The sequence below is a fragment of the Aquila chrysaetos genome, chromosome Z (assembly GCF_900496995.4).
Source record: "Aquila chrysaetos chrysaetos chromosome Z, bAquChr1.4, whole genome shotgun sequence".
Lineage (NCBI taxonomy): Eukaryota > Metazoa > Chordata > Aves > Accipitriformes > Accipitridae > Aquila > Aquila chrysaetos.
The window spans coordinates 55,173,107-55,198,493 of record NC_044030.1 but is presented as its reverse complement, the minus strand read 5'-3'; the positions used below and the strand labels follow the sequence as shown (position 1 = coordinate 55,198,493).

General features: G+C 36.7%; 1 protein-coding gene across 35 annotated transcripts in view; it reads right to left on the bottom strand.

Annotated features, from left to right (window-relative positions):
* Positions 1–9,417: 9,417 nt before the first annotated feature.
* Positions 9,418–25,387, bottom strand: part of PTPRD (protein tyrosine phosphatase receptor type D) — a 1,286,084-nt gene continuing 1,270,114 nt past the window's right edge. For all 35 annotated transcript variants that reach the window (XM_041120674.1, XM_041120677.1, XM_041120678.1 and 32 more), the window contains 4 exons: positions 24,778–24,903; positions 20,207–20,361; positions 15,874–16,009; positions 9,418–13,442 (listed from right to left, as the gene is read on the bottom strand). In XM_041120674.1, coding sequence (XP_040976608.1) covers positions 13,374–13,442; positions 15,874–16,009; positions 20,207–20,361; positions 24,778–24,903 — 486 coding nt within the window. In that variant the 3' untranslated portion in view covers positions 9,418–13,373. The remainder of the gene's footprint in view (positions 13,443–15,873; positions 16,010–20,206; positions 20,362–24,777; positions 24,904–25,387) is intronic.

Below are 25,387 nucleotides of genomic sequence, written 5' to 3'. Positions count from 1 at the left end.
AAATTAGGAAAATAATTTCAGTCATATTTATAAAAAATACTGCATCATTTGTGCAAGAAATGTATATGGAAATGCTAATTCTGGATTAATTCTCAGAGGTAAGAGTAAGACCACTATATAGTATGTTTTATGTTACCTGGCTCCACTAAACTCACTTTAAAATTGAACCATTAAGGAAAATATAAATGTTCTCTGAGTAAGGAAATTTGGTCAAGGGCTTGACAAGATAGAAGATTTTGCTTTGTAAACATAGCGTCTTTCAGGACCAAGTAGAAAGGATAAAGTAAATGTTGTAGCTAAAAATAATGCCCCTAAAATGTCCTGTTTAAACAGATCAAGTATCCAAAGAGGAAAACATGAATGACATACATTTTCTGAAAAGCTAAAAACCCAAGAGATCTAATACAAACGTTAAGAACCACTGTGTTATGTTCATGTATATACACTAAGTATATATTTGTGGTAAGTATATGTATGTATAGTCAAAGGTTATTTCTTGAGAAACAGAAATGTGTATTAAATAAAAAATTCTTCAGCTTGTTTTCTTACTTTCGACACTGAAAAGCTGAAAATGAAATTGAGCGGGATAAGAAACCTGGCCTTAAAGAAGTAACCTAAGGTTCAACTGTACTTGATAATGTTATGTCCCATACATAAATGGTTACAGTTGGAAGGGACCTCTGGGGGTCATCCTGTCCAACCCCACTGCTCATGCAGAGTCACCTACAGCAGGTTACCCAGGACTACATATGGCTTTTGAATATCTCCAAGGATGGCGACTCCACCACCTCTCTGGGCAACCTGTGCCAGGGCTCAGTCACCCTCAAGGTGAAAAAGTGTTTCCTGATATTCAGAAGGAACCTCCCATGTTTCAGTTTGTGCCCATTGCCCCTGGTCACGTCACTGGACACCACTGAAAAGAGCCTGGCTCCGTCGTCTTTGCAACCCTCACTTCGGGTATGTATATACAGTAGTAAGATCCCCCTGAGCCTTCCTTTCTTCAGGCTGAACAGTCCCAGCTCTCTCAGCTTTTCCTCATAGGAGAGATGCTCCAGTCCTTCATCATCTTAGTGGCCCCTTGCTGGGCTCTCTACGGTACGTCCACGTCTCTTGTACTGAAGAGCCCAGAACTGGACAGAGTACACCACGTGTGGCCTCACCAGTGCTGAGGAGAGGGCAAGGATCACCTCCCTCGACTTGCTGGCAATACTTTGTCTAATGCATCCCAGGATACCATTAGCCTTCCTTGTGGCAAGGGCACATTGCTGCCCCATGTTCAACTAGGTGTCCACCAGGACCCCCAGGGCCTTTTATGCAAAGATGCTTTCCATGAATGGCTGGGATTGTTCCTCCTCAAGTGTAGGACTTTGCAGTTCCCTTGCTGAACTTCACGAGGTTCTTGTTGGCCCGTTTCTCCAGCCTGTTGGGGTTCTTGTGATTGGCAGCATAACCCTCTGGCCACTCCTCCCAATTTTGTGTCATCAGCAAGCTTGCTGAGGGTACACTCTGCCCCATCATCTAGATCATTAATGAAGATATTAAACAGGGTTGGACCCAGTATTGACTGGGGTACATCATTAGTTACAGGCCTCCAAATAGATTTCAGAAGTCATACTGGAATCAAACCGAGTGCTATTTTTAACAGGATGCAGCTCTTAATCACTTCAAGCCTAAATATCACTTGGGAAGATCAAAGCCCAATTTCCTGGGTGCCCTAACACTTGGTGTAATCCTTAGCCATGAGTCCAGTACTTGTGACTCTGCTAAAATACGTGAGTTTAAAGCTAAACCATGTCTACACAGATAGATGCAAACACAACTGAGTTGCTTTGCTACCACCCTGGATGGACAGTAGCTCTTGTATAGGAACTGTGTAAACTCTGAGAGGAAAATGAAGATCTTACCATCAACCTGTGCTCCCAACTGCTGTGAGACTGCTAGGCTTTTCCCAAATTCATCTGACAATATGAGGTAGAAGATTTTCCTCTCTTCTTATCCTTATCTAGAAAAGCCCTTAGGTTGCTGCTAAGAAATGGACTGCTAATTAGCATTGCCCTGAATTGGGCATAGAGAAAGGTGGAAAAAGAAGTGAGAGCTTTCCCAGAATGCTCAGGAACCTATCAGTTTGCCACTGGGGATCTGTGTTGCTTGCCAAAATCTGTACTCCATCTTCCACTGCAAGATGTAGCTGGCTCTGTTAAATTTGCTCTGTTTAATTGGACAGAGCTGGAAACTAGAGCAGGGGAATAGCTACTTTGAGAATTATTCTGCAGGAGTCCTTGTTTGAGTTAGAGGTGCACCTTTGTTGCATTAGATGTCAGATACATCAGCATGTAAAATAGTCCTAGTGGCAGACATATACACAACTAGCTGACAATTGAGTATGGTCCTGGAGAAACTTAAATGTTGACTTAAAATACTGAGTAGGCAAACTGATATGTGCATAGATAGGCCAATATTGCACAGTTTGCAGGTACAACATATGAATAATATTTCAGTGTATCACAGGACTGTTAGAGAAGGAGCCATTATGGACTGTGAGGTACAAAGATACAATATGGAAGAGGCTGAGAAGCCTGTCATAATTCTGTAATGAGTGAAGCCTTGTGTTCATGAGATCCTCCAGCTCTGTCATGGAGAATAGTTATACCATATGGTTCTGTTAGGTCAGATTTTTGGTTCAGAAGCAGCCTCTTCAAACCTTCCTGACTCAAGGGAACCTTTAAGTGATTCAGTAGCCACTATATACCACATACAGGATCAGAAAATACTCAGCTTCTGCTTCACGGGAAATGTGATAACGTTCATGCTTCTTTTCACATCTTTTGCCCTTTTGAATTTGAAAAAAGTTGCATGCCTCTTGGAAGAAGTTACCCATTTTGTTGTATGTTCATGCAGGTCAAAGGACAAAGCTTTCATCAACTTTTTGAAACCACTTCATATTAATATTGCCATAAAGCCATCAAATTATCTGGTTCAAAGCTTCCTTCTCACCTTGCTTTTCTCTAGATACTGAAAGCTGTTAATTAACTAGTGCCAAGCGGAAACAAAGTCACTATCTTCCCCCCCGCCCCAGTCTGTTTAGTGTGGTCATCCTAAGGCTATCTTTTGTTACTTACCTTTCTTTTCTCCTCCCTTTGATAAAATAACTTCTCTCAAGAATAGTTTTAATATCCTATTACATTGAAGGAAGGAGGGAGGGAGGGAGGAACTTTTGTTTGCAAAGCTGTGCCTACATTAAATTTCACTGCTTTTCCATTTTGTAAGGATTTGTCTGAGCTTGTTGATCCTGAATTTACATTGTTTGATTCTCTAGCATCCCATGAAATAATATTTTTGTGCTATTTTATAGTGATCAATGTAGGTGTGTGCTTATAGACAAATAAAATCCCTGCCTAAAGGAAATTTCTGTCAAAAATAGACAAACCATATTGATACTAATCTCCCTCTTATAGCTATTAAAAGGGAGGCAAAGTCAAAATATAAACCATACTACAATGATGTCAGCAACTACCTAGAGTGGATGCCATCAACAGAGTTTAGTTCATACATCTCTCTCTCTTCCTTTGCACCCCCTCCCCATCCAAATATGTAATTAAACTATGTGATGCTTCTATGAGAAAATTTACTTATAAGCAGAAGTTTCCTCATAACATGACTGAACTTTTAACATTTCATTTGATAAAACACTTCCCAGACCCTGAAATGCAAAAGCAGATCTAGCTTTTGTTTCTGTAATACTTTGTGTAGAACAAGATATGTATATATAAAAGAGCACATCTCTCAGCATGTGATTAGCCTTTTAGCCCTTTCAGAATTTACTCCTAGCAATTTTGAAATTAACACAATCACACAAAATATTCTTTAGTTTAAAACAATGAATTTTGTAATCAGGCCAAGGAGTATGTTCAGCTGGGTTCTCAGAAGACATCGGCAAAAAATATTAATGCAACAAAAACACTTCTAAGGAATAAATTAACTGTATTTCTAATTCCAGTCAATCTCCATGATTTCAGTTGAGTATTCTTAATTATTAGAGAGGAAAAATCCTGTCTGCCTATGGAGCACATATGTTCATTTTCCATTACTTCTGAAGAGTGCATGATTAAGTGATTCAGACATAACAAAGCTACACAGAATTTTTTCATACATCCTCTAAAAAATTTGCAAATACCGGATATTTACCAAATCTCTTTTGTTGCCTATATTACTTATTTGATAGTACTTAGCTTAAATCCTATGAAAAAAAAGCTAAAAATAGGAAAAAAAAATCTTTTCTATTGAAGTCAGAATTTTGTTTACTTCAAGATGATTCATTTATATCTGATATTTAAGAAATAAATATTCACAATTTTAAACTTACTCAAAAAAAAAGCCTTGAAATGCATTCTCTTATCTTAAATGTATTTGTACATGTATTTGACCTAAGTAGTGGCATGCATGAAGGATGGTAGCTCTTTCACTTCCTTCTAGAGATCTTTCACTTTGGATTACTTCTTCAATTAGCCACACAGACCAGTGCTGGTGGTGCTTTCATGTGAGTAGCGCGTGTAAGAGCAAGGTTTTAACTGAAGCTCCAATGACCTCATCTGTGAGGTTTGTTTGCAGACTTGTAGTTTTTCTATAGAATTTGTAGAAATTGACTTTTAGCCAATGAATGTGGATAGTGTTTGTGTATTTGTTGCGCTGTTTATCCCTCACACCTTATTATCCACAGTTTCTAGACAGTAACAGGTTTTTTCCCACTTTGTACTTCATGGGCTTGACCATTGTATTCTTCCTCCTGCTCCTTCACAGAGCATGCAGAAAAAGCTTCTCTGCAGCTGGCTTTCCAGGAGCGTCAGTTGCAATTTCTGGTCTATGTCAGCCTTGGAAGTAACAACAAACAATAAAAATCAGTAACCAAATGTGGGTTAACGCTGGCCAGCACCTAAGTGCCACACAGCCATTTGCTCATTCCACCCCCCGAGTGGGATGGGGAGAGAATCAGATGGGTAAAAGTGAGAAAAATGGGTTGAGTTAAAGACAGTTTAATAGGTAAAATGGAAGCTGCATGCACAACTAAAGTGAAATACAGAATTCATTCACTGCTTCCCATCAGCAGGCAGATGTTTAGCCCTTTCCAGGAAAGCAGGGCATAATGCATAATGGTTACTTGGAAAGATAAATGCCATAACTCCAAACATTACCCCTTCCTCCTGCTTTCCCCCAGCTTTTATTGCTGAGCATGATGTCATATGGTATGGGATTTCCCTTTGGTCAGCTGTCCCAGCTGTGTCCCCTCCCAACTTCTTGTGTGCTCCCAGCTTACTCATTGGTGGGGCAGAATGAGAAACAGAAATGGCCTTGATACCGCGTAAGCACTGCTAAGCCATAACTAAAACATTGGTGTGTTATCAACACAGGGTCACAAATCTAAAACACAGCACCATAAGAGCTGCTATGAAGAAAATAAACTCCATTCCAGCCAAAACCAGTAGACTAAAAATAAACACTCCTTATTGGTAGTGATTTTCAATAGAAACAAATATTGTCTTAAACAAACAAACAAAAACCCAGCAAAACACAACCAACCAAAATCAAAACACCTCCAAATACCACTTGGAATATTATGTTATTTCCTGTATCTATGTTAGAGCTAAATAGGAGACCACATTTTTCCTCTTCTTTACCCAAGAGAGAGGTCTACTTCACCATGCTGAAAGGCTGCTCTGTTGCCTACTCATTACATAACAGCTATTCTGCAGCCACATTCTACAATGGTTAAGAATTATTTTGTAGCTGAGTATATTGCTCCCTCTAGGCTGAGTACTTAGGTTTGGGTCTTACTCTGTCATTCCAGTTTTCTGCATGGTGCTGTAAATTGGGTACCAATTCTCTAAAACCAGCAGGGACTAAGTTTCAAAGGAGGCAGTCAATGAACAAGTATAAGCATTTGATGAAAAGAGAATAGCAAACTTTTACAGAAGAAATGGAATAAAATGAGTTCAAACAGAAGGTGTGAATGTATGAAATGTTTGCAAAATATTCTCTGGAGGTGTGGACTATCGAGAGCATGTTGTATTAACTTGATAAACATGTTATGTGCATGGAACAGAAGTACACGGTTTTACTGTTGTCAGCAAAAGATGACTGTTTTGCCGGATCTGTGTTCAATGGTTTACTGGGTACTCAACATTAGTCACTGATTTTTGCAGATTTTGGTGTGCTTACTTCGAATTACCACAGTGGCTGTATAAGATGCCTTGTAGTGGTAACACTAGCTGGTTGGTTTGGCTTCAGAGTCAACGATGACACTGATTTGCCTCATGAACTCAGAAATGCCACCTACAGCCTTCAGATGATGTTTTGTTTTCTTTTGCTGTATAGATAAGAACTTCCTGTGTGTTTGTAAAGTGCCTACCACAGTAGCACAATGGGCTTATTCAAGTCCTTTAGACCCTAACAGATTTCAAGAGCAAACTGGATTTTTGAGGACCACAAGTATAGTAATCCTCATGTATTTTCAAATAATTTCTTCCAATGAAGAAAATCTTACATTCTGTTCTCTTGTTTTTATGTATGAGAGAAGGAAAGGCATTTCCAGGCAGTTTTGACTTTAAAGATTTGCATTCTAGATCCAATAAGGCTGTGAATATATAATGAACTGCTTTTATTGGCAACGAAAGGTTGTTTGCTTGTTCCTGCTACAATAATAAAGACTTCTGCTGACAGAAGCAAGCTGAATGCATTTTGGGTTCAAAAGCATCCTATTTATAGTCTAGATATAAAATGATCTCTATTCACTACAATGTCTCATTTGCAGGTTATCATTCTGCTTTCCTCTGAAAGCTAGCTGGCAGATGTTTTCTCCCATCTTGACTCATTGCATTAGCGATAGAAAAATATTCTGCATCCTACTATGGTACACTTCATAAGCAGAATTGGAGGACAGAACCGGCTTGTTTAAAACACACTGGACAGTATACAGAGAAAATATTCTCTCTTGAATATCAGTCCAACAACACTATTCAAATCCTTCAGTTTTTGAATTAAATAACTTTCCAAACATTGCAGTCAGTAGGACTGCATTAATATTCCCTCCTTAAAAAGAAAACAAAATAAATTAGAATGAAATAAACAAATAAAAATAGAACAGAATAAAAAAATAAACAAAACAAAACAAGAATTTGCCACAGGTCTTAAAATAAAAATTTGCTATAGGTACATAGCCTCATACCCCATCAGTGTTTCATTTCCCCATGCACCGTGACACAATGAAAAAAGTACCACTATTTCACACTTCTAAAACTTCTTTAAAGATATTCTTTGACAGTGCACGTAATGTTGATACCATTTGGTACCTTCTGTGGACATTTTTGCCAATCTGATCCAGTGCTATTGTTGAATTTTGATTGTCTGAAGATGTTAAATTTCAAGGTTTTGATATGCAAGGCTATTTCATAGAACTCAGCAACTCCACACGCAAGATATGTATTTTTTATCATGCTAAGTTTTATAGAAGAGGAAGTAATTTATCACTGGTAGGTCAGCTTACACATCAGCAAATTTGCTAGTTATTTTCCTCAAAAGTCCAAAGTCTGTGAAAAGTAATTAGTGATCATTCTGCTTATAAAGCTGGTTAAGAGGAAAAAAAAAAAGATCATTTTCATATCTGAAGCAAAAAGGACTCAGCAATTTCTGTGAACATTTTTCTGTCCCTTTCTTGACCAGTGATGGCTATAATGTTCTTTAGCTTTCATTGGGTACTGATTTATTGGGTACTGACCTGTTCTGCACACTGTGGTTAGTGAAAAATTTCTTTCTATATATTCTTTATCAGTACTTTTTCAATACATTGTTTATACCTTTACCAGTAGCTCACTTTTGTCCTAAGCTCACACAGACTAGGAGAAGTGGGCAGTGGAAAAAGAAATACAAACCACAGATGGAAATCCTCTCTTGCTCTAGAATCAGAACCAACTGTCTCTTTTTGAGAGATACCAGAGTGAAAGAACACCAAAGATTCTGGGAATCTGGGAATTTGATCCAAGTTTTTGTATAATATTGAAAAGATGCAAATGTTATTGTGTTTGAAAGTCTGTAGCTATTGTTTTGCTTTGAGATGGGTTAATTTCACATCTCAACAGCATTTCTTAACTTTAATGATCTCAAAGTACACGACATAAAAATATTTTTTTCTGTGTGAAGGAAGCATGAATTAGAACTAGTCTTGTTAAAACCCATTAACTTAAAATGTATTAACCCATACATAGCCAAATCTTTTTGTCAGTATTCATTTTCATACTTTATTTTGGCCCATGCTAGATGCACAGAACAGGAAAATCCAAAGAAGTCAATGCTGACATTAAAGGGCACCATCTAAAGCCACTCAGATAGTCAAAGAAACCCTTACACAACACAGCTTTAAACCACCTTGCACAGACTATGCAAAAAAGGTTCAAGCCAAAGACAGCCTGCAAAGCAGTAATTGCAAAATCCACAGAAGTCAGTGGAAAAACATTAAGACGACTGTAAGAATACCAAGGCTTCACATTTACACTATTACCACCATCTTAACGTGGAAATTAGGCTAAGAACAATACAAGTTCTTAGAAATCAGCCTAATGTTAATGTCTTTGCACATCCTTCCAGCACAGAGAATTCTTTATTAACATGTACTTAATAGTAATTGCTAATAGACTGTGTTCCCTTACTAACAAAACAATCTTGAAGACAGAACCTGCCCTCTTTCAAAACAAGCAAACAGAGCAATACTCTTTTATGTTTTCCTTGACTAGATTGCTGTGCCATGCCCCTTGTGGCTTGCCTCAATACACTTGGTGTGTTCATCTAAAACTTTTTCAAAGTGTTTGAAAACACTTGCACAGTATTTGGATAGCAGCTTCACAGACCCATGTTTGCACTTGCTGCACATGCAGTGCATAGCAGAAATGAGTCAAAAATCTGTCACAACTGCTTGCCACAATTTCAGTAACTGAATTCTGACCAGTGACTTTGGATTTACTCCAGAACCTGCCAAATCTGCAGGACTGGAAAATTCACAATTTGCCCCAAATATGTGGATATTTTGCCCTCTTTGGGTTGCACCTATGAATGGACAGAAGTCTATTTACTCAGTGTAATGATACATTTCTAAAGTACAAAGCGGAACTCCTGAGGCATTTAAAGCGTGATAATTTCAATTAAATTCATGAAGCTATGGGAATATATGCCAAAGAGTTTCCCTATGCTGGCTCAAAATTTGCTGCTGAAGATGATATATATTTGCTAACCTAAGAATGCATTTTCCACTGTCCAGCTGCTAGTTAAGAAGATTAATGACTGCTTTGTAGTTCCAATTAAACTCCTTTATCACCAAGAGGGACCAAACAAGTTTTGATTTCAAAAGTACTGCTTAAGAAAGAAGACCAGGGCTGCATAACACTGACATTTTATTAGAATTCATTTGTAACAAATGGAACTTGTGTCAGCAAAGAACTGATTTTCATACAGACTTTCTTTCGCCACCAATGTAACGAAGTAAGAAAATAAAAAGCACGCCTTTCATTCTGTAAAACATTTATGCGTACTACTAATTAGAGGTAATTGTATCTTTTTTAACAAGCCATTTTACAAGGTAATTTTTTAAATTTTTCAGTCTATGCATCCAAAACAAGAGCAAAGAACACAATTTTTTATTATCTTTGTAAAGACACTCCAAGCTTGAATGGCAAAGCCACATAACAGATGGTTATGATGAGACCTGCAGCCTTCTGATATCTGTGGAGTATCAGGGCACCAAAAAAAGAAAAAAAAAAAAGAAAGAAAAAGGGAAAAGAAAATAAGAAAAAAGAAAAAGAAAAAATAGGAGAGAATAAAAGGAAAAAAGCAGTTGCATTTTTTTTTTAGTCATTGCAAACATTCTTTTTTTCCTTTTTACATGTTCTGTGTCATTTAAATATACACAAGTGGATTTTATAAGCAGTTTCTTACAGATGGGTTCAAGTTATAACATTATTGGGTGTAGAATCAATAGGGCAGTGCATAGTACAAAGGTACATATAGAAAGTGCAAATCTCCCTAGAGGGCCACGCCTTTCCCCAGCCATCCTCTCCACTATCTAACCACTCAAATAATTTTTAAAAAAAGAGCTAAATTAAACTTCTGTATAAATCATTTTTATATATTTTGTGGGTTTGTTTCTCCATTGGAACTAATTACAAAATTAGACATAACTACACATATAAATGTAAATAATAGCACCGTACTGGTTATGCTGATGAAACCAATTTTAAGCTTGGAAATGTATGATATATGTAGACAAAGATGCTCACAAATTAACTATATAATGACTATATGTAAGAACACAGAAAGTGGAATGCACATCAATGATGCTAACAGTTATTTTAAGAAACATAAAAACTAAAACCAATATTTAATTGTACAACGGTTTTCCTCACAAATTAGCTCTGCTTTTTTTTTTTTTTTTTTTTTTTTTTTCCCTTATTTTCTTTGGAGCTTGCAAGACAGTCTGCTAGGAAGAATGCTCTGATCCTTTTACAGATCTGGTGTGCAAGAATCTTCCCTAGTCTATGTTTCCAAAATGGTGCTTTTTAGATTATTGTGTTTTTCTGATCCCCTACATTTGAGTTGAAGAACATGACTACACCACATAACCTGGCACTTCAATAATTATTTTAAAATACAAATCAAGAAAGAAGAAGAAAAAGAAACATAGTGCACATTCTTCTCTGGTTCAGGTGTAAGTTACAGAATCTCATTCTGAGGTAGCCTTCTAAAATACTTCTATTCCATATATATATATTTATATTTTTGTTTTGATTTTTTTTGTGTGTTTTGGTTTTTTTTTTTTTCTTTACAAAAGTGCTCGAATACAATGCTTGCTAGAGTTTGGTCTTTCATAATTTTCTATATGCTATTAGTGGGAAAAGTGGAAGAAGAAGAAAAAAGTTGAGGTCACATTGACAAGCCATACCAATGCTCCTATTTGAAACCCCAAAGAAAGAATTCCTTTGATACTCATGTACTGACAATGGCAGAAGGCATGATGAAAACCAGGGTCAATGCAAATGACATCCTATTAAGAGTCTCAAAAAGTACTTTGTGCTGTTTGCAGAATTTTCTTTGTTCCCCGGAAGAAAAATCTAGTGTCACACCCAAATATATCCTGTGGGTTCAGTCTTGCTAGCCTTACATGAACCCTCCCACTGAAAGCAATGATTTGACTTTAGCAATCTGTTGACACAAGTGAATAAGCAGGACTTGGCCCAAAATAATAATAAAAAAAGATCCATGAGCACTGCTAATGTCAACTACTGCTAGTGTACTGCTACATCTCTGCAATGATAACACTATAACCAGTGACACAGTGGGTTTGAAAAGGCAATGAGAAATAGATTTTTAATTTCTGGGCTGATCCGTTATTGGAAATATGGAAAGATAAAGGGCCTTGACTACCTACATGTTCTGGGTTATCATTTATTACCATCCATACTTGATTAGAAACTGGAAATGCATATTTTTCAAAATTGTCTGATACATGTATTAAAATGTTTGAAAAGAATAACAGAGATATGAACAAACTGAACTAAATACAAATGAAGGCTAACTTAAAGAAATGCTATTCAAAACAGGCATCAAATATAAGGCACTCTAAATGTGAAATTAAAATAAAACCCAGCATCCCCAAACAAAGCTGTATGCCACAAAATGTTTGATTTCACAGAGCAATGTGTGTTTGGCTTTGCCCTGTTAAATATGACAAATGTAAATTATATAGCGCACACTATAGACAGTATACTATTGAATACAATTTTAAAACATCTTATTACCTAGTATATTACAACATTCTCCCATCCTAAAGGGATATGCACTGACCTTTCCCACATGCACACCTCCTACATTTAATAATATGATTTCTTATTGCACTATAGTGTTACAAATATTGAACTTCACTGGAAGCCTAAATCACATACTCTGTGTGCGTGTGTGCGTTGTGTGTGCATGTGCGTGCATGTATGTGTGTGCATGTATGTGTGTGTGTGTTCAAGTGGCAATGTGGATAGAAGTATTATTTGGGACAGAGATGATGTTCAAATATCAATGATGTGCATTCCTCACTTCCCTTTGAAACAGAAGTTTATGAACCTTGGAAATGCAGAGATGATCAAATAGCAGTTTAATATAATTGTAGTATGCTGAAAAACTTTCCCAATGTTTTGATAAATCCAGCTATGGAAGAATTGATATGTTTATGTGTATGTGTGTGAGTATCTACCTATCTGTATCTCTGTAACAATACAGAGAGTTAGACAAGGGTAGACAGTAATACATACATATACTTTATATATAGAAAGAGAGAGGGTGTGGGTGTGCACGTGAATATGTGTGCGTGTGTGTGTGTGTGTGTTAGCAGCATCTTTATACTTTGCGCCTCCCTGTTGATTCCAAAAAAACCAAATAGCCCCATTTTGATTTAACTGATTACAATGAATATTTTCTTAAAGAAAAATAAACCAAACAAAATTGTAAAAGTAATAACTAACAAGATTGTGGTACTGTAGATAAATATAGGACTGCACAAAAATGTGCAAATTTTCAAATTATTTAACATTTCTACAGCACGATATTACAGATAACAGTTCTAGAGCTTAAAAAAAATCTACAGTTTTTTAAACAGAAAGATTAACAGTTATGCAACCTTTTCTTTAATTCACTTAATTGAATGATAAACTCTTGTTAAAAAAAGGAAAAAGTTTACACAGTTAAAAATGAAGCACAGGTCAGCAGTATCTTTACAATACTAAAAAACTAAATCAAGGACTTTCTTTTTAAACATTCCCACATTTTCCCTAAAGTGTTATGATGAGCAGTATGATGGGAAGGGGTGATGTTGAAGTAAAGAGTCCACTTTGTTTGAGAAGCCAGGACCCAACCTTTTAACAAACATCTTGCACTGAACTGCAGTTCTCCCAAAATTCCTCTTTCCAAAAGCATGCAATCCTGAACAAGATGATCATTCTTTCTGATTAATTTCCTCTTCCCTTTAACTTCAACCAATGTCGAACCCTTGAGGTATCTGTAAATGAGATCCTTTAGACGCCTCAGTGGTCAGGATTCTTTTATTATGGTTAGGTTATTAAACTGTGAATTCTTGGTCCACATGGAATAGGGTTTTTTTTGTTGTTTTTTTTGTTTTATATATCCCCATTATTTTTGTTTGTTTGTTTTTTTTTTTTTATTTTATTTTATATATCCCCAATAATCGCTCCTTAGCTAAGAGTTAAGAAGTACTTCTAAAGCACATAGTATGGCTCAGAAGCGGCTCTCTGGATCTTAAAGGGCCTGCAATAAAAATCCGTGATGGGTTTTTATGTTGCATAGTGATCAAAGCTGCCCAGATATTCCAGTGCGGCTCGATAGCAGAACTGGTATTGATCCTGAAGAAAGAAAGATAGACAACAAAATCATCAAAAAGCCAGCTTGTTGGTTGGTTTCTATTTTCTTTCAACTAAGAGTGAATACTTTGGGGCTACAGACAAATGTACCACAGAGTCATCTGCAGTTCAGCAATATTCTCTTGCTGACATCAACAGAAAACCAGTCTGAATTACGATAGATGAAGATAGATACTCATTTAATGCAATAACATTTCCACAGAATGCAGCTTCTTTTTGTGCAGAGACTATATACCTACCTACTGACTGTTTGTTATTCTGGATTAATATAACATCAGCATAAAGCTTTCTTCTCATAGGAGCGTGCTAAGATGCTTTTCCCCCATGTATTTTAAAATAAGGAGCAAAATATCCAATTAACTCTATAGCAAATAAAACACACTAAGTGAAAAAATCCATCATAGCCTTAATACGGAATGCTATATGGAAAACCACGAGGTTAAAAATCATGTTAAGGAAGCAAAGGGAATCTCAATGTTTCAGTAATATAGGCTTTGATGAAGATGTGAAAATATCTTAGCCTGTGGCAATAAAAGGGCCTAAGAAAGAAATATGCAGCTAAAGCACCTTATTAACATGAAACAGATTCCATTTCAACCTATAGCTGGAAGCAGAGAAAAGTTCAGTGTGGTGAGAGATTTGCTTAGACCTCTGGTGATTCCAACATTTGGCATTTCATGTTATTCCCACCCCTACACAGCAGTCCTTTTGTGCATTTATGTAATATTGCACACTTAGACTAAAATGGCATGTCTGTGTACTCCTTTGCAACTACCACTCAGGGTTTAAATGTTAAAAAAGAAAAAGAAAAAAAAGAAAAGAAATTGCTTCTGAAAGGCATCCAAAATATCAAGGTGTGCTTATTTATCTGATAGTGCTATGTGGTAACCCCACACAGGTTATACTTGTTAAGATCATAATTAAAATTCTTTTGGAGACCAGGAAAGTCATCAGATGTTTGCTTGAATGTAGTGATGTGATCACTAACAGGTCTTTTCTGCTTCCTGTTGCAAACAGGTCTTTTCTGCTTCCTGTTGCAACAGTGGGAGAATGCATTAGACGTACGTGTAAATTTTAAGTGTATGTGTGGTCCACATGGAGTTCAAGTGCTTTGTTGAATAAAGATTAGATTTCCTGGCAGGTTATACTACTGAATGAGAGATTTGTTTTCCACAGAATCCTGAAAGAAATGAGTACACAACACTTCTACTTTCAGCAGGGAGGATGAAGGGTAGCATACAGAAATAAGTCAAAGTAGTAGGAGGGAGAATATACTGCATAGCTGAACTCTGTATTTGTCAGGTAAGCTCCAAGAAGCATAGGTTTTCTGTATGCTGTAGATATTTCTTGGAACCAAAACAACAGAAAGCAGTCATTTTTCATTTTGCTTATCCAGAAGAAAGATGGTAATGGAAAAGAAACAGAATTAATTCTTAGGTTTGGTCACAGTAATTTACTTGGCTAACTGACAAGATTAAAAATAAATATCTGTATTTTTCATATAAGTTTTTATGAAGTTGTCTTCTCAAAAATAAGACTACCCAGCTTTTATTGAACAAGTTTAATTTTCTTGTGGAAAATGGCAAACTCTGGGGGACCATTTTAAATTTCACAGACTGTGAGTTAAAGGCCAGTGTCAATCAAATTATACTAAATAAATGTATGACCTAAAATGTTTCCCTTCTCTCACCCTTTTGCTTGGTTCTCCTAACCTATTGGCTCTGGCTTAGTTGAAGTCTCCTGTTCAGAAATTTAAGTAGAAATTAAGCACAACTGACAAATGTTTAAGTATTCTTTATGACATGACAGTTCCAAGCATCCAGGCCCAGGAAATCAGTTGATACTGCTTATCCCTCCTTTATTTCTCTATGGCACTCTTGCTAGCACAGAAATTATTTACACTACAGTTTTCCTGAATGCTGAATTTACCATTAGGATTTTCAGGCCAAGCAGCCACTTGCTTGGTGACACAAAGTCAAGCAAACCATGAAAATAATACAGTGTCAGTCTGAAGCCATGAACAACACTTTGCTCCCAGAAAAAAAAAATCAGTGGATCCACCTGCAGAAAGAATTTGCCTCCTTCTTTATTACCACACATTTCTGCCAGGAAACAAAGGTTCAAATAAAAATAGGTAATGCTTCTCGGAAAATGGTTTTCCTCAACTACCATAATTTAGGATTCACTACTGAAATGATTTTTTTCTTCCCCAGCCTGCAGTATCTACTGCTGTAACAGGAAATAGTCCTTGCAGAACCTTAATGGTAGATTTTACACTGTAGTCATATAATCACCATATAACTTAAGATACAAATGGAAGCACATTTTATACAGTCTCTATCTGTGCATTTTTTGGCTGTGGAAATACCCCTTCTTTTCCGTCACCATTGTATGTGAATGCTTTCTTGCTCACCTCTGTCTGTACCATGGCTGGCCGCTGCGTCCTTAACATTTTGACAGTCTGGAAGATATCTACAACACCTTCATATCTCATTCTTTCTAACACAATGCTCAGGGTTATGAATACTCCAGTCCTTCCAACACCCGCACTGTTGGAATAAAAGAAAAAAAAAGAAAGGAAAAAAGGAATGTTAATTGACAGTCAATGCTGAAAGGACTGGCTGACAAATTATCTGTGGTTACAACACACCATATGTGTACAGATTTCTATATGGGGAAAGGCTCACTAAGCAAAATTCCACAGCAAACTACCGCATTGCATTCAGAAGAATAATTGCGCTCAAGCAAACGTCGCATGCTACTAAGTACTTCCTGACTCTCCAGTCTTCATTGCAAAGTGACTTGGTTTGTTCATCCAGATATAGAGTAATCAGTTCCTGGTGAAGGAAAATGAGAACGTTTGTTGCCAATGACCTATGCTGGAATTGATGAGAAAAAGATGACAAAATGTATTTTACTCCTTGCTTTACTTTAGCTCATTCATGTACAGGCCCTGTTTTGCACATCTTCAGTGAGTTAGTTTACCTTCTACTTCGTCAGTGGATTTTCAATTAATATTGAAATTGTTCAGACACACTGCAATTTCAATAACAGCTATACAAAAACCTTAAGACACAGCTTTTTTTCAAGTCTGGCAGTCTGGATCTTTAGTTTTCCAATACTGATATACATATACCATGTCTGTCCACATTAGTCTGAAATGTCTTCTTTGAATATATGGCTTGTTTGCTCTCTGTTCTGTCTTGGGTTTCTCTTATTAGCTAAAACCCCCAAGAAGTGATAGAAGTTCCTGCAATCAATAAAGCCAATAGTTGTCAGTTATTAAAATTAAACAATCACTTATTCATAAGGATGAGTCTTGGACAAAGAGACAGGTAACTACAGAAAAAAAGATTTTCCAAGTCTGAACTTGTATGCGTGGAAATTAAGCACCCCGTCATCTCACTGTTAATGCTAATAATTTCACAAGACTTTCTCTAGTCAGATAGACTTGGGAAGCTGGAGATTTATGAGACCTATTCACCAGACAGGAGAGTGGAAGAACAGGAACAGCAGGGAAAGACTGAAGAACTCTGAACGTTGATATGGACTATGACAGAGATCCAGTGAATTCTCAAGACTAGTGTGGAAATTGAATGTCCAAATTGTATGATGGTATTTTAGTGTTTGGTCTAGATCAGTGCACTTCTAGGGCTATTAAATATATGCAATTGGATTTAGCAATTTTGTATAACATGTGTGCCTTCGGAAAGCTGGAGCCAAAGGACAACTGAGACACAACTTGACAAAATATCATTCTCTAAGTGCTGGTTTACCTATATGTGATGACAACGGTCCTGGACATCTAGAGCAACTGGAGTGTAAGGTCTCCTTTCCCTGATGAGGTAAATTAGAAAGCTAATGTTTAAGAAACATGCTGAAAAAATCCTGGAGAAATAGTATTGGAACCTGCTTGGACTTTATAGAGCTGACGACAGTGTCATCTAAGTCAAGTAGCCCAGAAAGTGACCAGCAGAGTGAAGGCAGATAACCATTTTCCATTCTCCCTGCTCCTGCTCAACTATTTAAAGATATCCAACACAAAAAAGTATGATTTTCTAAATATGTGTGAACACTTCTAGCCTCAAACTTTAGTCACATTTTTATTACTTTAAAAAAACTACTCAGAACTCTTTCATTCAGCAAAAGGAGCCAATTAATTTGTTTTCTTGTGTTCTTGAGAAATGAAAAAGTATCTGGAGAAGCTACTTAATGAGGAAGACAGACTAATATGGAAAGATCTCAATGCTTCCAAATCCTAAATAGCCATCAAGTGTAGTATTTTAGTAAAGTCTGTAGGAAATGGACCCTGTTCCCCTGACAGTGGCAAGCATATTTTAATGTTGTAACAATTCCTATTAGAAAATGCTTAGGATTTCTAAAGAGTGATGGAAGTCCACATCAGTACCAGTAGCATTTTAATAATCAGCTGATTTCTTTCAGTGCAAGCCAAAGAGCAAACAGAGTTCTACCATGACATTTAATGAAGCAATGCGACATAGGTTTTAAAGAATCCTTAATTTAGTAAATAGTGAAGGCACTACTTCATGATGTAGTCTGATTCACCAAAGTTTAAACAGTTAGAAACCAAAGTTAGGATGCTTCAATGAGCTATGAGGAAGTATTGGTGTTTTTGTTAGAGAGAGTGTGTTGTTAAAAATATATCTTGAATGCATGCTAGGAAAGAGTGGTCTTCCTTACTCTCCAGCTAAAAGCTGGAATGACAAGACTATAAATATCGAAAATTGGTTGAAGTGAAAATTTTGCTTCAAGGTGAACAGTCCTTTGGGTTTTTAGCTATTTTTTAATTAACTGCCTGATGAGGTTAGAAATTTTAAAATTGTAACACATCAGTCTATTTGTAAAAATGCCAGAGAAGGAGAACATTTTAAAATTGTGCGTGGCAGGGTTTTACTGTGTAACAGAGAAAGCAAACTTGAGAAAAATAGGAAGGAAATCATAGGGAAGTGGCATTGGAGTTTGTCATTTGAAGAATTTCTCCGTACAAGAGAAATCCTTGATAACTCATTATGGTACAAACTGGAGTCATTATTGCAATAATTCCAGAAAGAGTAGGAAAGTGCAGGTACCCAGGATCTTGTGCATCCTAAAAAAAACCAAGTAAACTTGCTAATTTGCTAGGTATATTTCCTATTCATGTAAGTTGACTAACATTGATAAAGATGATTAGCATGACCAATCTCTAAATTGTTGTTACAATAATGATAAGACATTTAAAGACCAAACCATGATGAATTATACTGGATTTGACTTTGTTTCTACTAAAATCAATGGTAAAAATCTCCACAATTTCAGCATGAAAGATCACACTCATTTGGAATGGATGCATAACCTACTGCAAGCAGTATTTCATTGCAGTCACAAGTGGACAAGTTTGCATCATACAAAGAATTTAGAAGGATACCATCACTTTGCTTTCTTATGTATGTCTGCATAAAGGCATAAATATTGCTTATTACTCCTCTGCTCTCAAAAATCATTAATGTCAGGAAAAATAAGGTATGTTCTTATCATGGTTGTCCTTCATTTTTCCTTGTTAAATGAATCCCAAACACTGCTCTGCAATGCTGTTCTCCTTAGCAGGCCATAAAAGTTTTTAGGCACACAAAAAAAGTACGATTCAAGTAGTCCAATACATTTATTTTTTCAGCCTTTCAGATTCGGGGAGCATAAGGAACTCTCTTAAAACACACTGGTGTTTTAACAAATTCTTGTTGCTCCTGGCTTTGGAAGGATAGGAATCTCTCTCCCTCTGTATATTCATAAGCTCTAGTAAACTTGTTCATTTTGTCTTCGTGTTAGTATTGGGGCATTACTTGGCTTGCAGGAAGGACTTGGAACCCATATCAGTATTTGGCATCTCTGTTATATAAATAATGATGTTTCATCTACCAAAAAATAATTTAATGTTGCAAAAATGAGTATCTAAAATCCTACTGGAATTTATAGAAAACAATTTAATAAATAAGAGATAAAAGATAAAGACATTATTTTTGGCCATCTGCTATAGACTCCAGAACACTGTAGAGAAAATAAATAAAAAATACAAGAATATTAAAAAGCCCACCCTGGATTATTCCTACACATCCTGCAAGCTGTTTGCATCTGCATATCAATTGCAAAGGAACTGAGGGAAGTCATCACATCAAAAAATGGGCAGTAGATTCTGAAGTTAGAATTCACCAATCCAAACCTCAATGATTTTTTGACAGGCAAAGTTTCTAAACACTGCTTTCTATTCCATTCCCTTTCTTGACATAGCTACCATTTTTATTTGTCTTATCTTGATTGCTACTAATTTGCTAGTGAGGTGTAACTAGCTTATTTACAGCTAATAATTACCACCAACATAACAGCCTCACTTTTAATTACCAGTGGAAAAAAAGTATCAGATATAGCAGCCTGTGATAAGGCTCTTCCTACTGCTTTTTGTGTGTAGCATTGACCAGACTGTTTTTACCCTGCATTAGACACATTTTTAAGTGAAGAAAAAATCACATGCTTCCACATATTGCAGAAGAACCTTTTCTATGTAAATGGGATATCAGAACAGTTCCCATTTCATAAAGCAGTCCTATGTGTTCCTTTTTAGATCTTCAATTTGATTACAATTTCTGATAGTTCACCTATGAAATTCCATTTACATATACAACTTTGCAATCAGCAATCAACTTTAGAAAAAAACAAATCTGCACATGAGTTGTTTTGAGGCTTTGTTTACTTACCTGCAATGAACAGAAATTGGTCCATCCTGACCAAACTGCTCTTTTGTTTTATGCACTTGTCCTATGAAGTCAATAAATCCTTCTCCAGACTTTGGCACTCCTTGTTCTGGCCAGTCAGTGAACTGGAACTGCCTCACTGTTCGGGACTGGCCATCCTTTAAGAAAAGACACAAATAATGTATCCCAACAGCACGTTCCAGCAGCTGGAAGTCAGTCAGCCAACAACCAGAAAGACCGTCACAAAACAAGGACATTGAGATGAGGTGGGGAACAGCTAAGATCGTGTTTATGAAGACTCTTTCAACTGCAGTTCTGGCTGGTGCTTTTGGACACATTCACTGGTGCTTTTGGACACATTGGCCCAGACCACATTGGTTTCATTAAGAACACTGCATAGATTCCCTTCTGCACTGGATAGGAGAGTTGTCCGATATTCTGCCTCTGTAAAAAGCATGTCTGAGGCTAAAGACATAACAATCTCAACAGGTTGTAAGATTTTTTGGTAAGTTATATTTTGAATCCTGTGGACTGCGAATTGCTTTACATATAGAACAGGTAGAATAAGGCCATCCAATCTGACTCTCCATTTCCTAGATATGCTCATCTACTGCATGGCAGGAGTATCATCACTGATAAGATACATTTAGTTATTGCCCTCTTTGCAGACGGTATCTTTAATACTATGGTCCTTTCTATGAGGTGGACATTTGCCTGGAAGAAGATGGGTCAAGACAAGCCAGTTGTTTAACAAACCATAAACTTCCCTTCAATCATCTTAATTTCATTCACTAACACCTGGGACTCAGTCAAGAATCAAGAAGGGCTTCCTCTCTCAAAACAAGACGGATGAAGCTGTTCATTCCCTTTGGTTAGGAATACTAACAGGATTGTTTAAAACTGCAGAATACTGCATCATGGTTATTTTTATAATGAAGCCACTGGAAGTATTAAACGCCAACTTCTGCTGGATGCCTATTTAATGAATAAATGGTCAGGACACATAAATAGAAAAATACAATGCAAATCGATGAAGTAAATTTGTTCTGAATTTTCAAACAAGGTTCTTGATGATTTTGACATTGTCAATCTGCACAGCTGAAATGTTTAGAAGCATTGGCATAAAAGCATGGGCACATGAGCTACTGATGTGAACTAGTGCCTCTGGATATGTTGTTTCTAAGCACCCATCCTGCATGTCTTCAAAATAGTCTTCTACTAAGTGAAACTCATGAAAAATTGAAAGGATTATAGGAGATCCCCCCCAAAATAATCAAGTTATGCTAGAGGCAAGAAAAATATTTTTTTTTCTTCTTTCTACCACAAGCATTCAGCTATTATGGACCTTTGAAATGAAATAGAAGTGATTTTAAAAATAACTAAAGGAAAACCAATACTTTGCTTTCATGTTTCCTCTGGTACTGTGGGGTTTTGCCTCCCATGTCTCAGATGAGTAAAGTAAACAGAAAATGGGTGTGTCTGCCAGCCACTGCTCCATGAGAGGACACATATACATTTCTTTGACTTACAATCTCTCATATTCCCACTAGACCACTGTGACAATTAAGTAGTCTATTTCTGTGGAACGTTTTTGCACACTTAAAAGAAAAAAAATCTGTTCAAAAACATTTACCCAATTTTATTTCTTCTGGGCATCAACACAAAGAACTAAACATTTCCCACCAAAATGACCTTTTGTTAATGCAGCCTTCTCTCATAGTGGTCACTGTGATCCCATTTTCCCTCAAGAAGACATAATGAAATTGAATCCTTCAGATAACCTTAGGCACGTGACATTAATTAATCAAGAAAACAAAACAACAGGTTGATTTCCTCCAGAATAACCTCCTATTCTTCTAAAGTAAAGAAAGAAACCCTTAAGTCTGACTCACTTGCAACATGTTGGTTAAGGAGATGGAAGCTCTTCAGCTTCTTCTGACCCTGATAGGAATTATGCTAGAATAAAATCAACTAATGTTGTCTAAATCAACTGTATTGTTATATTTCATGATTGTAATAACTCAATAATCCAGTGCAAGTCTGTGAAAACTGTTCTGACATAGTTTTAATGGCAATAACTTTTGTTATTTAATGCTATTTAATGAGCACAGAAGCAATGTTAGATAGTCTGATGTTAGACTAGCATTAAAGCAGATTGGGAACTGATCTGGAGTTTCTTACACAGTTCCCTCCGCTACTGACATTATAAACAGTGCTGCTTTCTTTTAGTGAGATGCTTGCCAATAGCAGTCCAAATACGAATGCCAAATTTAATTAAAATCTTTACTTTCAAATATTGTGACAGTTTGCACAGCTAGTTATCAAAATACGAACTTTCAGATCCCTACATGGAGCAGAGGGCTTTTAATGTATCATCCCATTGATTGGCTGACTGGATTTCTTCTTGCTCCTTGCAGGGGATTTTTAATTGTCTTTTGATGAGGCTGTAGAATTTATAATACTCTCTTACAGCCATCACTGATAGTTTAGCCTTAAATGAGACTGCCCCAACATATTGACCTCTGGAGTTTACAGAGAAAGTGAGTATAAAGCAGTCAGAAGCAGTAGATTGAAACAGTTACAGAGGTCAATTTCACCTTACAACAATTCACAGCTCAGTTTCAGAAATAATAGGGAGTTCCACACCAGACACTTGATGCTGACACCTACAATGGCAGTGTGCTTCTTTTCTTGTCCCTGGGGAATAATTGGCTGGCTTGGCTCTGCCAGAGCACAGATGATATTCTAACATTACGGATGGGTTTGGTGATAAGAGGGAGAGAGGCTGGTTAAAACCGCTGCAGCATTTACTGTTCTTTGAATACAACAGTTTAGTTAGATGGTCTCAATTACCGGGTGTGACAGCCATCAAAGCCTAACTACAGGAAAACTAGAAAGTACATTTTGGTAAGTAGTCCCCACTGCTGCCAGTAAATTTGGAAGGAGCTATAGTTTCCCAGCACATCTAGAAAATTTAAGATGGCCCTGGGAGCTTGCCAGTGCGTTGTTTAACAAAATTTGGACCATCAAGGTAAAGAGATATTTAGAATTTGAGAAGCGATGATGTGATGGTAAAATGGCACAACAGGACTGCCAAGCTGCATGTATGCTTGACACTTTTTAAAAGAGGTGTATCAAGTCCAATAACACTATTTCTGGCAAATTAAGTTATTCGACCCTTTCAGACTTTTTACTGGTTTGCTTGCTGTAAGTAAGCAGACTTTCATAAATATACTAGTTCATGATAAACTCTTGAAAGAACTTTTTGGAAATATATACTGTTTGCAGACACTTTACTTCAACTACATCTGTGGCTTTTTGTTATTATTGTTATTTTGTGATCTGAGGTTGGTGAACTATGTATGTCACATAAGACCTCTTCCAGCTTGAGATGGAACAGATTTTTAACAGATGATCTATGAAAACTCTCAGCACAGTTGTAGTGAAATTGGCTTTGACTGTCTATGCTTACAACTGTGGTTAAAGACTAATGTTAGGAGCCCGTTCTTCTACAATTTTGTTAAGCACAAATAGGCTTAGAGAAGCTATGAGTCATGTGATCCTTACTAGATTTCAAATAGAATGAAAATCAGGTCCAGGGTGTCTACAGTTTCTTTTCAAAAACACACTCCTAAGTCTCATTTGCCAAATCAAAATGTTCATATGCTGACTTGGTTAGTGACAATACTGTCTAGCTAATTGTCACTAGTACCTAATTTTACTTGAAGCAAACATTAAAAGCAGCAGTCTACCTAACTGTGAGAAAGTCTAGTATTTTGGATGCTGACAGGCAACTCTGAGTAATCACTCATGTTATTCCTGGACCGTACATCCTGCTATTTTGCTTGAACAAATAGTATTCTACAAAGCTTACAGAAGTGGAGGCTGTCAGTAATTTTTCCTGCTATGTAGACTAAAGTGCTAGAAATCAGAAGGCTGATAAATGCCAAATATATATTTAAAGTTTATGTACACTTAATCTTACATCAGTGCTCAGTTTTGGACTCAGAAATTCAGATAAGAAGTGCAGTATGAAAATGAAGATGCTAGGGTCACGGCTGCATGTATCTACTCTGCAGATACACAAGACTGCTGAAAACATGCTATGCCAAAAATCAAATTATAATGTGCAAAGCTTGTTAAGCTTTTCTTATGAATGCTATTTGCTCTGCAGTTTTTAAATCTCAATGTATTAACCTTCCTACTCACTCAGCCTAGAGGTTGGTGCAAACCAACATATTTACAGCTGTAAGTGACAAAAATTTTTTCAAAAATGAAAAAAGGGAAAATGGTCCTCAAATCATCTAATGTATTTCAGCACAAATAGTTATTCAGAACTTTATGAAGTAGTGCTGCCCAGATGTTATATCTGAATGAAGTCAGTTGTTCTTACACAAAGATCCCATCTATTTAATAATAACTTTATCTGCTTTTTGTTTACTGCTTGTAGAAAGTACACTCCTAGGGTTTTTCTAGTAATAATAAAACTATAAAAAAAAAAAAGAGAGGAAAAGAAAGAAATTTACATTTTCTTTTAAACTTATGTGAACAGGTGTAATGCTATGTTAACTTACCCTTGCATCTGTAACCTTGAATTCCCTCAGAATATACTGTGGCATGTTGTACTCTGCCATTGGATCTACCACAAAATACTGGTATCTGGCTGAGCGCTCTGCAGGCCAGTACTGGTGGCATTTTTCCTACAAAATAATGAAGCAAAATACATTTCCTGTTACTCAAGACCACTACCATAAAACTTTTTTCACTCAGATAAGTGTAATACTCATGGCAAGTGCCATTAGTGACAGGAACATGAACTGTTTGTCTTGCTGTGAACATGAAGTTCCATACCTACAATAAAAAATGATCTTCAGTATTGCATCGCCATGGGGTTCTCTCTGGTCACTGTATATCTGAACTCATTTATACTTCTGCTCACTTCTATTATTTATCAGTGACAATGGCTATCCCTAGCCTAATTTTCAATACAGAATGGAATTTAAATCTTGAGGCCACCTTCAGTTTTCTTTCTTCTTCCCTACTGAAGCAAGTACCCCTGGCCACCGTCAAGACTCTGTCTCTGCATCCACCAGTCATGTCCTGAATCATCTCTATTCCCCAGATACATGGTCTTACTCAGACTTCACTTATCACATACTGACTTTATCTTGATGTAATCCTGTC